The sequence below is a fragment of the Pleuronectes platessa genome, chromosome 8, assembly GCF_947347685.1.
Source record: "Pleuronectes platessa chromosome 8, fPlePla1.1, whole genome shotgun sequence".
Classification (NCBI taxonomy): Eukaryota; Metazoa; Chordata; class Actinopteri; order Pleuronectiformes; family Pleuronectidae; genus Pleuronectes; species Pleuronectes platessa.
This window is the reverse complement of record NC_070633.1, coordinates 9,604,216-9,617,554: the sequence shown is the minus strand read 5'-3', so window position 1 is coordinate 9,617,554 and position 13,339 is coordinate 9,604,216. Positions and strand designations below refer to the sequence as shown.

The following is a 13,339-nucleotide window of genomic DNA, read 5'->3' as shown; positions in this document are numbered from 1 at the left end:
TCTCAAAGCTGGTCTGTTATTTTTAGTAGTTTTTAATCACACTTTTGTTTTTTCAAATGCTCCTTTTACCATTATGTTTTGTTTGAATTACCACCGCCAAGGAGGTTACGTTTACGTTTGTAAACATTATTCTTTGTTAGTTGTCAGGATTACACTAAATCTGTTGGACAGATTAGGGTTCAGGAAACAACCCATTAAATACTTTTAGCATTTTCATTGATTTCTCAGAGATTCATTTACATTTATTTTTGAAAAAGGAGCCATGTTTAGGGAACTTAAGTGTATGAGTGTGTTATTTGGTTTTTATTTGGTTCAAAAACAGGAATTAAAATGTTTTTTCATGAGGGGACTGTTGGGCCTTGGGGGAGGTATGCACTCCACTGACGGCTTTTCTAGTTAGTTATTTGACGCTATAAAAACGAGCTGAAACACCATGATTGACAGCTGAGACGGAAGAGAGGAAGCGGAGACACGTCGTCGGTCTTTATGTAGTCTGTGGCAACATTAGCATGCATTTGGAGTCATGTCTCTTGCCACCTGCTGAATTTAAGTCCAATATCCACTCTCCTTTTATTTGTTTGTCTCCATCAGCTCTAAAGGGAGTTATCTGGCTCTTAAGCTCCTAAACGCTATGTTCTCCAGTTAGTCGTTAACTTTATGTGGTGTTCGGACGTGGGCAGGTAGCTTACTTGTTCTTCTCGCTTTCATTTTTTAATACAGCTGCCTGCTTTGGCTGAATAAGGAATAAATGAGATCAGTGAGAGGGAACCAAGAATTGAGGGTTAGAAAACCAAAACAATGAGCTGAAAGCAGCTAAAGAACTATAAGCTGCTTCCAGACATTTTCCTGAAATTCTCCAGAGGCTGTTATGTGAGAATGCAAATATCTGGTTCAGTTATCCATTTCCCCTGAATTTTACCTGCTAGCCCAGATGCTAAATATCCGACTGAGACCATTTGAAAATACAGAAGGAAAATTTTGAAAATTTTGAAAACATTTCTAACATGCAACAGAAGCAAACTGAAAGAAAAAAAAAATGCAAACATCACAGTAAGCAATTGTAAAAGCCAAAGATGTCTACTTGGAAAGACATCACAATTCAAGATCTTTAAGTGATATGAGCCGACCCCGGTGTTGATGTGCTGTAAACAAAAACATGTGACTTTGTACGTTATGCCCCGCCTCCTGCATGGCACCTCCCCTTGCCTTAAAGTTTTGGACATTTTTCCAGTTGATGCAGTCAACGCTTGAATCCCTAAAAATTAGGTCAGTGGCTGTCATCACTGTGCTAAATTGAAAACAGTATGCTGATGGCAGTGTGCATATTAAGCATTCAGCTCAGAGCAATTACAGGAAGGATCGACATTAGACAGCGAAGCAGGGCCTTTGTTATGAGCAGGGGCTAAAAAGAAGTCTGTTTGGGAATTCAAGCTTCAAGTTCTTCTAGATTAGATTTGTAGATGAGATGTGTTGAGGCATTGATAGAAACATGCAGTGCAGCAGATTCCGTCTGGGCCGAGTCATGAGCAGCTTGTGCAGACAAGTCCTGTGCGCGGAGAGGAGGACATAACACAGGCCCTGATCCCAATCACACATCTCCTCTCTTTCCATTGGCTTTCTGTCTCCATTACTCACCCTCTCCCTGTTTTACTCACAAGGGCACTTCAACATTCACTTCTAAATTACTATGTTATTATATTGCATTTTTCCAGCTCATTTTCAGATATTTTCTCTCTCTGCCTGTGATTCATGTTTTGTGACGTAGGACCTCCCGCTGAGGACTCCCAGCTGATGGGCAGGTTGTTTTCTGTCGCTGCAGGTCAACCAGTGGCGGGTCTCTGGGGCTCGGTAGCAGCTGTCATGTCAAACAGTGACCCTGTGTGGAGTTCATGTCATGTGTGGGAGGCAGTGACAGACTTGCGGTTTCTGTGTCTCTGTCTGGGCTGCCCTGCACTGAGCAATCTGCCACATGTTTGGGCTTTGTGTGCGGCGTTTGAACCCGTGTTTCCTTGGTGTGACTTGTGCTTTTGTGTTAAGGGGAGGTGAAGCCTGTGGCCTGCGGGATGCCTGTAGCTGCACTGATTACATGTTCTCTGTGTCCAGCTGTCTGTCCAAGCCATCTCCCGATGTGACTCTCAAAACATTGAAGAGAGAAAGAGAGGGGAATAGTGAGACTGCCAGATTTCTTCTCCTAATGGAAAACATACTGAGCATTTCTTTGGACATTTTTTCTATTTTATTTGTTTCCTCGCTGCTTCCTTTTGCTTTTGGTTTTAAGATTCCAGCCTCAAGCCCCTTGAGGTTTCCCCCCTCTTGTGGTAAATATCGAGTCTCTTGCCGGATCACGCTGGGGCTCAGCCGTGCCAAAAGTGCAGCGTCACTTTCGACACAACCATACGTCCCACCCCTCCCCTCTACCGCAGCTGTGGCAGAGGCAGCCAGCCAGCGAGCAGAAAACACAGTGCCCCGCCACAGAGGCATGGCTCCGCCACCCCCCATATTTAAACATATTTTTCATCTGCTGTTCATCTGATACTATTTATATCTGGTATGTTCCTGATCCTATGATCCATGTGTGCCTGAAACTGGAGTTTGACTCCAAATTGTAAAACTCACTTTAGAGTGAAAGATGTGTCCTATGTCTCTTGTACATCAAAGCCAGCAGCTTTACGTGGGTTTTTCAAACATGGGTAAACAAGCTAAAAAAGGCATTTGACTTCTTTCCCATTGCCAGTAGAGGAGTTTGCCTTTCTGTTTTCTTCCCTGGCGCATCATGTTTGACGTCACAAATGCAGTGAAGAATAAAACAGTGCACTCTCACCTTTGCCCATAGGCCAAATAAGCGTGGGATACACGATTAAAATCGAAAGGCATGTTGATCCCCTGATGTTTTCTCTATTGCCACTGTCCGGTCAAAGTTTTCACTCACCATGTGAAATATCATCTACCTGAGAGATTGGCACAAAAGTTGGTAGGCACATAAAGGATTGGCTCAGTGCACTGCTGTGTCTGTGAGTGAAGACAGAGTGAATCAGAGGACAGCCTGTCTGTTTACGTGTTGGGGAGCTGGTGTGTATGTTAGCAGGAGGTGATTTACACCCAGTCTCAGCTCTAAAAGGGATATGACAGTCACTGTTTCCCCTCGCTCCGCTCACCTTTTTTTAGGTTTTGTTCCAAAATACCCTGAACCACATCTTCCTCTCGTTGCTTTACAAGTGTTTGTTTGAGTTTTAATTGCCCCGCGCGGCGCCTCACCCCTCCCAAAGTGCGACCGAGTTGCCAGGATACAGGCCGTGAGGAGGAATTTCAGCACCTCAGTAAATCTCTAAAGGACTCTGGCAAATGCCGACAAACATGGCTCTGCCTTTAACAAAATGGTTCAGTGCATTAAAGTCCCATTCGTCACAGGGGAGAGTTTGTTTCTGGGAGATAACGCGGTGTTTAATGTGACACCTGAGGGCTCTGCTCGGTCAACAGGTGGCGCTTTGCTATGCCGCCACAAACGGAGGAGAAATGTTCCTCTGGTCCAGCCGTGCTGTCTGTGACTTACTGGTCCATCCCTCTATCTAAGGGACCAGGGGTTATGAAATGTTGTGGTCATCGTCCGTGTATGGCCGCAATGTGCCGAAATGAATGGAGGGTTGTTCGGCAGCCATTCTGGGAACAGGCTTATGTGTGTTCCCTCTCTAAACTTTAGAGTTTATGTCCCTTGTAAAACCCGGATTGACTGAGTTTGTATATGCAGGCGGAGGGAAGAGGGATGTTTATCCTCTGACTGACGTAATCCTGTGATTAGCTCTGGGTTTTTATACCTCCTCTCTCTGTCTCACACACACAGATCCCAGGCAGATGTCGCAGCTGACCTGAGACAAAGCCCATATGAACTCAATTTTCTCCCATAGACAAAAACAAGCAAAAACAACAACAAAAAAATGCATGCTGACGTATACAGATAGGAAGGAAATCAATAAAAAAAAAAGAAGGCGGAGGCAGAGCGGTGAAATGAAAGGAGGCTCACAGGGCAGGCGGCTGGAATTTAGCACATCTGTTAGCTTGGCAGGGCTCTCAATCATGTGTGATGCTGCATAGTCTGAAGGCTGGTCAGAGAGCAGTCGTGACGGGTTGTCTGCAAACCTTCTCACATGTTTTCACCCGTGGTCTTGTGCAGACAGGATCGCTCTGTTTCATCAATGTTGTTCTGAAACTACACAAGGAAAAAGTTACTGTGAACAAAGTTTTTCAGTTTGTCACGTTTCACTCACTTTTATTGATTGAACGTATGTAAAGTTAGCTTTCTCCCATCCTTTATTTTTGGTTCAGAGGAACTATAAGACTTTTTATGAAATAACTTTAAAGCTCTTCAACATTTATTTAATTATTTATGACTTTATTAGTTCACCACAGTTCTACATAAACACTGGTGGTATGTGTTGCACAACATATTATGAGCTCCTGTAAATCACTTATTGGGAAACTGCTTTTTTTACAAGTACATTAAGATTCTGCTGCAAATTAGGTTATATTGTGTTCAGAAAATTCAACACATTTTATATGTTTGTTGGCTTCTGTGTGTTGTTGTCTTTTGTCTTTAAGACTTTACTTGTCTGTTCCCTGCTTGTGTTTCATTTATAATTTTTTTCATGATGCCTCTTCTAATCAATAACATGATTTGAATAATATTTTAAAAGTAAAAGCACAAAGTGTCAGAATATTACAAACCTTAACATCTCTCTTTTTTTCCATCATTACCTTTCATTATCTTTCTCGTTTTAGATCTTGGGGCTTTAGTGTCCACTGGGCCAGGGTGTGTTATGTGATATTATTGTATCCTTGTTGCCCTGACTCAACCACTCAGGACAATGATGTTTGCCAAAACCAACACAATCATACCAGTCTGCTTGCCTCACTGTTTCTTTTTTCTACCAGTAAATTACATGAATCCACAACCACAGCCCTTTGAATGAATCTCTTTTGGGCAAAAATAACAAAACTGGCACCGATAACGAAACGGTTTTCCTGCCTGGTGATTATAATTAGAGTTTGTCAAAAACCAGCACTGTTAGATCTCGCTGCGTTTTTGTCTGGACTTCCCCTCGTACTGTTCTAATCACACAGTGCAAAGTCAGTTCAAGAGGCAACCCTCACTTATTTTCACAGCTTCGTTAAACCATTAATGCACACAGGCACATTCCGGCCACAGAATGATTCACTGAGCGGCTAAGAGGATTTTAATGTCATTACCTTTAACTACTTCCTGTTTGTCCCACAGCTGCTGCGGCTTGTGACGGTGTCTGAGAAACGCTGGCGAGCCCGGTCCCGTGGTGGCGGAGTGGACGGGTGGAGTGACGATGGGGACGAGGGATTCCAGAGCGGCGACTGTGACGATGAAGACGAATGCACTGGAGTGTCAGGGCTGGGGCCGCCACCGAGACGCAAGCGGCTGCGCATCTTTGCAGGTTGGAAGCGCGTTATTGAAACTCTATCGCAAAATAAACTTCAACTGCAGAGTGTATGGTTTCAAATGAACTGCTGCACGGGTTGATAACGTCAAATTACTTCAAATTGCATTTATGAGATGGGCTAAGAATAAAAATGTTGGGCACAAGCTATTAAGTTGTTTACATTTAAGCCTGCAAACCAAAGTGGAGCTATTTATTTTCATAGTGGTGAGTGCATGAATAGATTTGGCTTCTTCCGCAGTGAGTCAGAGCCATCACAGTCCAAACACAGGCCGTGGGCACAGCAGAGAGGTGTTGACATGACTACTGTACATGTTGACACCACCGTGACACTATGCCGCAGGAGAAGTGAGACTTCCTCAGGTAGCCGCCTCACCTCAACCTTTCGACCTCTGCGCTGTCAATCCCATGAGAAATGTCAGATGGGCTACCTGAAAGTCAAACATAGAACAAATGAAGCTACAAACTGTTGGGAGAAAAGAAACCAAACAGAAAAAAAGGGAGTAAAACAGACAGGGAGCAGGAACAAGGGGGTTTGATCGCTCCATACGCAGACACAAAGCCGACGCAGCTGAGCAAACAGTGCGCTGGGAGTAGTCCTCCTCTCCGGGGTGTTGTGGCAGAGATTTGGGTTTGTCAGGCAGGGAGCGGGAGCAGGAACCTGGGGATAACACAGGAATCCTGCAGGGCCATCACTTCCAGCAGGCCGGGCCGCGAGAGTAAGACCCTGCTGTCCTTACATTGCTGCTTCTATACACTGAGTCATTACACAGTCGTCTCAGGTTTACTAACTGCTGAAGGTCGACACTGTGGAAAGTTAAAGTTCCCTTTATAGACTGGCTTCAATCTCTTTCTCATAACCCCCAAAATGTCTTATATTTTTCAGTGAATTAGCACATTACCTTACCTTACATGTGCTTTAAGGCTACACCTACTCTACTACATTCTCATTTGAAAACACATGGCGTCCACACTACTCCAGAGATTTAGAGCTTCTAAAACTGAAAAGATTGAAAACACTGCTGCTCTCTTTTAAACGTAGATGAAGGAAACAACCGGCATTAGCCGCGGCTACCAGTGTAGAACGCAACATGATTAATCATTACAAGTGTTTTTGACTGTTGTCTTTGCTAACAGCTGTTATACAGATAAGTTCTGGATTTTACAATGATACAACTGTGTAGGAGACAAGCTATTATTTTAGCAACCTGCAACAGTTCCCATGTCCTTTTAACACCGGCGTGGACATGCTCAGTGCACATGAGCGGCCACATTATATGTGTTTTCAGCCATGTTAGTATGGACACAAAGCAAATACGCTCGTGTGGACAGAGATCGTCCATGTTTTCATTTAAAAAGACACTGTCTCCTCTGGTTTAAAGGCGGCTGAAGGTTGACACTGTGGGAATTTAAAGTTCCCTTTATAGTCTGTGTGTGTGAGTGCTCATCATATGAGTGTAGCACTGGGTCTGCAGGCACATGTAGGCCTGTTTGAGCCTGTTTGTACACAGGCCAGTAATGTTTGCAGACCTTGTGGAGGCCCTGCTCATTGGCTGATAAACAGATAGCCACTGATAGCCTGTGATGACCCAGAGAAATGCTGACCCAGCACGTCCGCTCAGCCCACTTTGGTCAAACAGGGGACTGGAGTTCAAAGGTCGACCTACAGAGTATGAGGCCTAATGGGCTGCCTGTCTGTGCTCTGCTGCTCCGAGATGGACGAGGCAGATCTGTTTTCACAAAGCCCGGAGCAGACACACACACACACACACACACACACACAGAGATGAGAGGAGTTGGGGAAAGGTGACAGGAGCTACAACAACAACAAGGTGCAGACAGGACAGAGGCAGACCTCCCCCCCCCCCCCCCCCCCCCCCCCCCCCCCCCCGACAGTCCAGCTGTCAACCTGCTGACCACACAGAGGATGTTCCCGAACGTGCATCATGATTGATCTCTCCTCGCTCATTCTCTCCACAGATTCCATAACCTTATGATCACTAACGACACTCACCCACAACACATACAGACACACGAAGACACATACAGACACACACACATGCTGCACATTCACGAGAGAATTCCAGGCAAGGAGAGCTATTCCAGGACAGTGGGACCCCCCCTCACACACCACCCCCAACTCTCAAAAGCCAGGCTCAAAGCCAGGCATCGAACTAGTTACAGCTCCAACATGAGATCCGATCTGGGCTCTGACCTCGGGTGATGGGTTGGTTCCTCTAATTTTCCTCATGATTTGAGTGGTGGGAGATCTGTTGTATTCCAGTGTGATCCAGGCTCACAGCTCATCTGGTAGATCCCCATCACAGCAATCAATGACAACATCACACTTTGTAAGATAGTAGTGATGGTCAGATAATCAACTGATTTTGTCTGAGGTCAATTATTGTACAATAAGCACATTGTTACAACAAGCCTATGTAACTGACAGTTATCGAATAACATAAGTAGGCTGTCCTGAATTCGTAATGACAGTAACACAAGCAGTATAAATAAATAAAGTATGTTTGTTTGTAGTTTTCGTGTAATCTGAAATCTCTGATGGTGTCTTTGGCCTTTTCAAAATTAGCGGGTTCACACAGATTTTTTAAATGTGGGTATTGCGATTGATTCCTTTACCATTGCCAGTGAAGGAGTTTGCCTTTCTGTTTTTTATCGCCGGTGAGTCATATGCGACATCTTGAACGTATATGGAAACTAAGGCGTTCTCTCACTTCCCTTTCTTGCCAGTGCTGTTGCTTGTGTTCCAAAGAATACTGACACAAGCGTTCTGGCTTTTTAGCCATCAACGCCCTAAAGTCGCCCGTAAAGGTGCAGAGTCAGCATCTAAACTGACAAAATAAAGAAGAAAGTTGTGCGTTCAGCCGAGTGTCATCTTTCCATCGCTGATGTTCAGAGCAGGAACCGATAAAAACCAGCGTCAACTTGATCCAGGAGTGAATAGACAAAAGCCAGATGTTAGCGGATTTTTTTAACCAGTGGAAAAGAGTATTTTCACACTGGATGAGGGCTCACCTGTGTGTTCCGATGCTCTCATATACACCTGGCCTCAGACTGTACAGCCTCTGTGTACGGCTCAAAGCGCCTGCCACCGTCTCCTCACAAACCTGCTCACAGATTCCTCTCAAAGCCTCTCTTCATTCACTCGTCCTTGCTTCATTTTTTTTTCATCTGCTGCTCTTGCTTCAAATGTGTACTGCAGTGTTTTCAGACTGCAGCCTCACAAAAACAGTGAGTAATTCACCGTACAGTCTTACAACGCTGCTCCCCCTGTGAAACATGAAAACCTGGCGTCGAGGTGAATCATTTGTTTCCAACTGAGTTTCAGCTCTTGTGGGAAATAAATGGCGTCGTGGTGAGACATCAGCCTCAGCATTAAAACCAGTAAAAAACGGTTAAAATGTTGCATTTGATCCGTGTATTACATCGCGTCACTAGTCTTAGAGTTAACATTAGGGTTCCTTCTTGAAAGAAAATGATTGACATAAAGAAAAGGTGGAATCAACCACAGAAATGTCAATTTTTATAACAGGAGCCGACCTCTTAATTCTAATCCACTTATAGAAACGGCGACTTAAGAGTTTTAACATCCAACTGCTCGACTTAGTGACATGTTAAAATGGGTTTTTGATGCAGTTTGGAAACAGTCTGAAAGCCAACAGTTGGTGGGATCGGCCCAGAGCTCTGCCTTGGGTGTTTCCTCGCTGAGCTGGACGGGCCTTTGCCGTGCGCTGTACCTCGCCGCACTCAGCAGGAGCCGTGTGAATAGACCTGTTGTTATGCCCCCGTGCTCAGACGTTTGGTCACTGCAAGCACTCTGGAGGAAAGCTGTTCTTTCTTTCTTTTTTTTCGAAGCTTGTGAGCGTTTTATTATCGCCAGGGGTTAGCAAAATAAAAGTCGAAATATTCCTGTAATGTGAAACACGCAGCTTACGGTGAGACGCTGGGCTGGGCTCACCTTTCAGTTCTGCTACAAATTTTGCGGCTGGAACAAAGGGGCGAGTAAAGGAAAGAAGAAGGTGATGAAAGAATGCGGGGAAAGAACAGAAAGAGACAAAAACACCTTTGATAACTCTAAAGGTTGATACACTGTGAAACCTAAACATCCTTCGCTCTGTATGAGGGAGGAATTAACAGCAAAAAGCGCTTCCAATAGGACAACCCGGTATGTTAATTAACTACAGATGTGACCCCCGACCCTCAGCACATGATAGGTGAGTCACACGGCGCCGGTCCTCCACATTAGTGTTTGCCACATGTCTTCATCATAGTAGCCCTAATCCAGACACTGTTGACACTAGCTCAGGCATCTCTGGTTAGGTCCGCCATGTATTTCTGTTGCCTCCTTATTTCAGTTTCAGAGAGCTGACGATTTGAGCTACTGCACTCATGACTGTGTGCCCAGTTAGAGTGGTCCACATGTGGCTGCCAGGTCGAGGGGCCTGCGTGCCACGGGTTGGCGTGAGACCGAGGGAGACGTGCTCAGGCGTTGCAGATGTGCGCAGGTGTTTGGATGACGAAGGAATCTGGGTGCCCACATGTCCTCTGTGGTCTACAAGAGCGAGCAGATGATACCAAGGTGCAACAATAAGCAGGCTTCAGTATCCCTGTTTGACACAGCAGGAAATCGCCAATTATTTATTTATATCGCACTTCTCAAAACTAAGTTACTAAGTGCTTAGAAGTAAAGAAACATTAAAATGTCATAAAAACAAATAAAAGCATTCAAAATTTATCAAATCTCCGTCATTAAAGAATTTACCAAGGAATAAAAACACTGAAAGAAGGATAAGCATCACCTGCCAATACAACAAAAGAAAATTAGAATTCAGTCAAATCAAGACATGCGGTCTTGTACATTTCACCGCATACAATAAACACGTATTAAAAATAAAGCAACATTTTTAAAGATAATTTAAAATACCGACAGATTGTATCTCGCCATCAGAGAAGCATAGTCGAGTCTATAGACAAAAGATGGACGACCAAGCCAAAGTGTCTCATTCACCCCCCAGTAGCTGGCTGCAAGATAGATCATTGACAGCTGGGACTGACTTGTGATTGCGAAAGCGTGTGTATTGACAGGACCTCGTTACCATGGCTCCCTCCCCTGATCACTACTTCACAAATTATCTCATCAACACAACATGGCAGCTTTCATGTGAGACTGTTTGGGTTAGTCAAAGGAAATAGAAACGTGTTGTCCATCTTGAAATACAGTGTATGGGTGTGATCTGCAGCCTGGCTGGAAATCAGTCCTACGATGTTTATTTAAAAAATACCTGCCGTTGTCATCCTCTGCCTGGAAAAACTAATCTTAGCCAACCATAATCTGTTTACGTTTCAGATGATTAATGGTTAACTTGAGGTAATGACTACTGAGGAGGTGTTGAGAGGTTGGATGGTTGTTGGTGGTGGAAAGGCTGATAATGTGCAACACACTGGAAATGTTCTGACCCAATGTTCCCTGCCCCTGTCCCTCCTCAAGCTTATAAACAACCTCTATAAATGCAGCCAATCCTCCAAGTTCCCCACCTCCACCACGCCCCTCACAAAAATAATGAAGCCTGCCACCATCTGTGTAAACAGGCTTGGTTAGTATGAGCTGCAGTCTCTCACTCTTGCTCTTACTGGAGTCAGCCACAGGGCCCCGTGTGTTGCCAGCTTTAGGGCTGACTGTGGTGGCAGTGGAGGCGAAGATGGTAAAGGAAAGGGAAAAGAGGGAGGAGAGGAACAGGGGGATGAAATTACCCTCTTATTGGATCCTTGTTGGTCTTCCGCCATGGAGCTTTCTCAAATCAGTCCGGGGATAAAACCCTTAAGATTAGCCAGAAGGCAGGAAGAAGAGCCCTGGTTTTAATTTCTGTGGATACAAGTGCACAGTGCCGACTGGGTTCTCATCATGTACATGAGAGGGGGCCCAGCAGTGTTTGATTCATTTTGTAGCCCGTGCATTTTTCTGTGTTTGTGTGTGCCTCACGGAAAAAATGCGTTTGTTTGCCCAAGAGCTTTATTTACATTCACAGGCACTTTTTGGACGCACTAAATTGATTCCAGGCCCGTTCCTGGGTCGTGTCCATCAGCTCAGCCACAGTCCACAAACACTCTGCACACAGCGGGGCCATTCTCGAGGCCTGCTGCTCTGCTGCTCGCCGCCGCAGTGACACACTGCAGCCATTTTGTGGGAATGTCTTAAAAGCCTGGTTGGGGGTTTGGGGTGATTTGCATTTTACATGTTAACCCTCTACTTTCATCTGCACCCTCCTACATTCTCGCGCTATCCAGTGTTTTCTCACTGCTGCATGCTCTGACTCTGTCTTTCCAGCCCATTCTTGAAAGTAACTCAACAATGCAGCAAACATTGCGGAGTCCTGCTGTCGATAGACTCTGAGCTGCTGGAGGAAACCACAGGCTGACCACTAAAAAGGGCTGAGATAGACTCAACAGGAGCTCACCGTATGTACAGTCAGACCAGCCAAATTGTCACTCTTGGCTGTATTTCCACTCTGCCTCTCTGTGACAGGAATGTAGGGAAAATTCGGCTTGTTTGTTGGCAGAGATTTTTGCACTACAAACACGAGTCTCAATCTGCCAGCTACATTTCCTTCACTGGACTGACTGCTGGACCCGGGAGGAGAGTGTAAGCAGATCTGTGTGGGATGTCAGCCTTCCTCATTATTAGAAGATAAAGATAGCATCCAAAGAATGTGTTCCTTAGAGGCTCCCTGCATGGCCAGGACCAGGATGTCCCCCAGGCCAAACATTGACCTGCCGGTCATCAGCTCGGCTCCATGCACGGCCACTCCTGCCTCTCTCTCTCTCTCTCTCACCCTGATAAGAAGCACCATTGTCCAATCTTTTGAAGAAACACCCTCAACCGGCGCTCCCTGCCAACCTCTGACCCTCCGTCAGCACCGACCTCCGAGCTGCAGAGGTTCACAGGCCTCCTCTGTACGCGGCGGAGCTCCCCACCCTGAACGAGCCCCTTGCCCTCAGCACAGAATCAACTCTTTGTATGTTTGATTTGTTATGGTTTTTTACCTCTCTCACACTTTCCACCCTCACAGCGTCAGCACTGCAAGGAATTCTCGCTTAAAATATATGTCTCTGTTTCATGCTTTTATTTCTCTTCATGCTCTTTCGATTCCTACTTTCTACGTACTTACTTCTTTTACTGTAAATGGAGACTATTGATTTATTACAGAAAGGAACGTATCGAGAGGCCAGTGGGTTCAACATGATAGTAAACCCTTCACTGACACCACTTCCCCTCACTGACCAACTTAATTAATAGGCGTTGACTTTCGCTTGTCCCACAAAGCAACAATTTAGAAAGTGTCTGGGAGGGTTTTTTCCTTTCCCTTCTGACAGCTGTGTATATTCCTCTTATCAGAGGTAAGCAGCACATTCACGACTCAGTTTAAAGTTTCCGTTTTTCAGATTTAGACTCACTCAGCCATCAGTTTCTATCCTTCTTTTTTTGCTTCATTTAGTCTCCTAACCCCATTCTTTTCAGTTCTGTACCTTTCCTACTCCATTATCTCTGTTTGTGTCCTCCATCCTCTGTGGCGTCACATGTCCCTGTCTTACACTCTTGCCCTCTTTGTGGGAGGGTCCCTCAGCCTAGAATAACAGTGAGTGCTGTGGAGGTTGGGAGGCCAGTGCGGCTCAGAGAGTGATTCTGTTGCTAAGGCCAGGGGAAGGGCCTCCTCCAGGCGTCCCGTTTGTGTTGGCCTGACATTCCCAGCCTCTCCGAGCGCCCCTGTGGTCAGCCTGTGGGTGTGGAGGCAGACGGTCACATTCCCTCCAGCCCATGGACAGAAGCATCCCGCTCCCTTCCCAACTCTCTGTCAGCAACGTCC

At 45.4% G+C, this 13,339-nt stretch overlaps 1 protein-coding gene across 1 annotated transcript in view; it reads left to right on the top strand.

Moving 5' to 3' along the window:
- Positions 1-13,339, top strand: part of gpc3 (glypican 3) — a 112,070-nt gene that overhangs the window by 92,180 nt on the left and 6,551 nt on the right. The window contains exon 7 of the mRNA XM_053429034.1: positions 5,270-5,456. Within this exon, the coding sequence (XP_053285009.1) occupies positions 5,270-5,456 (187 nt within the window). The remainder of the gene's footprint in view (positions 1-5,269; positions 5,457-13,339) is intronic.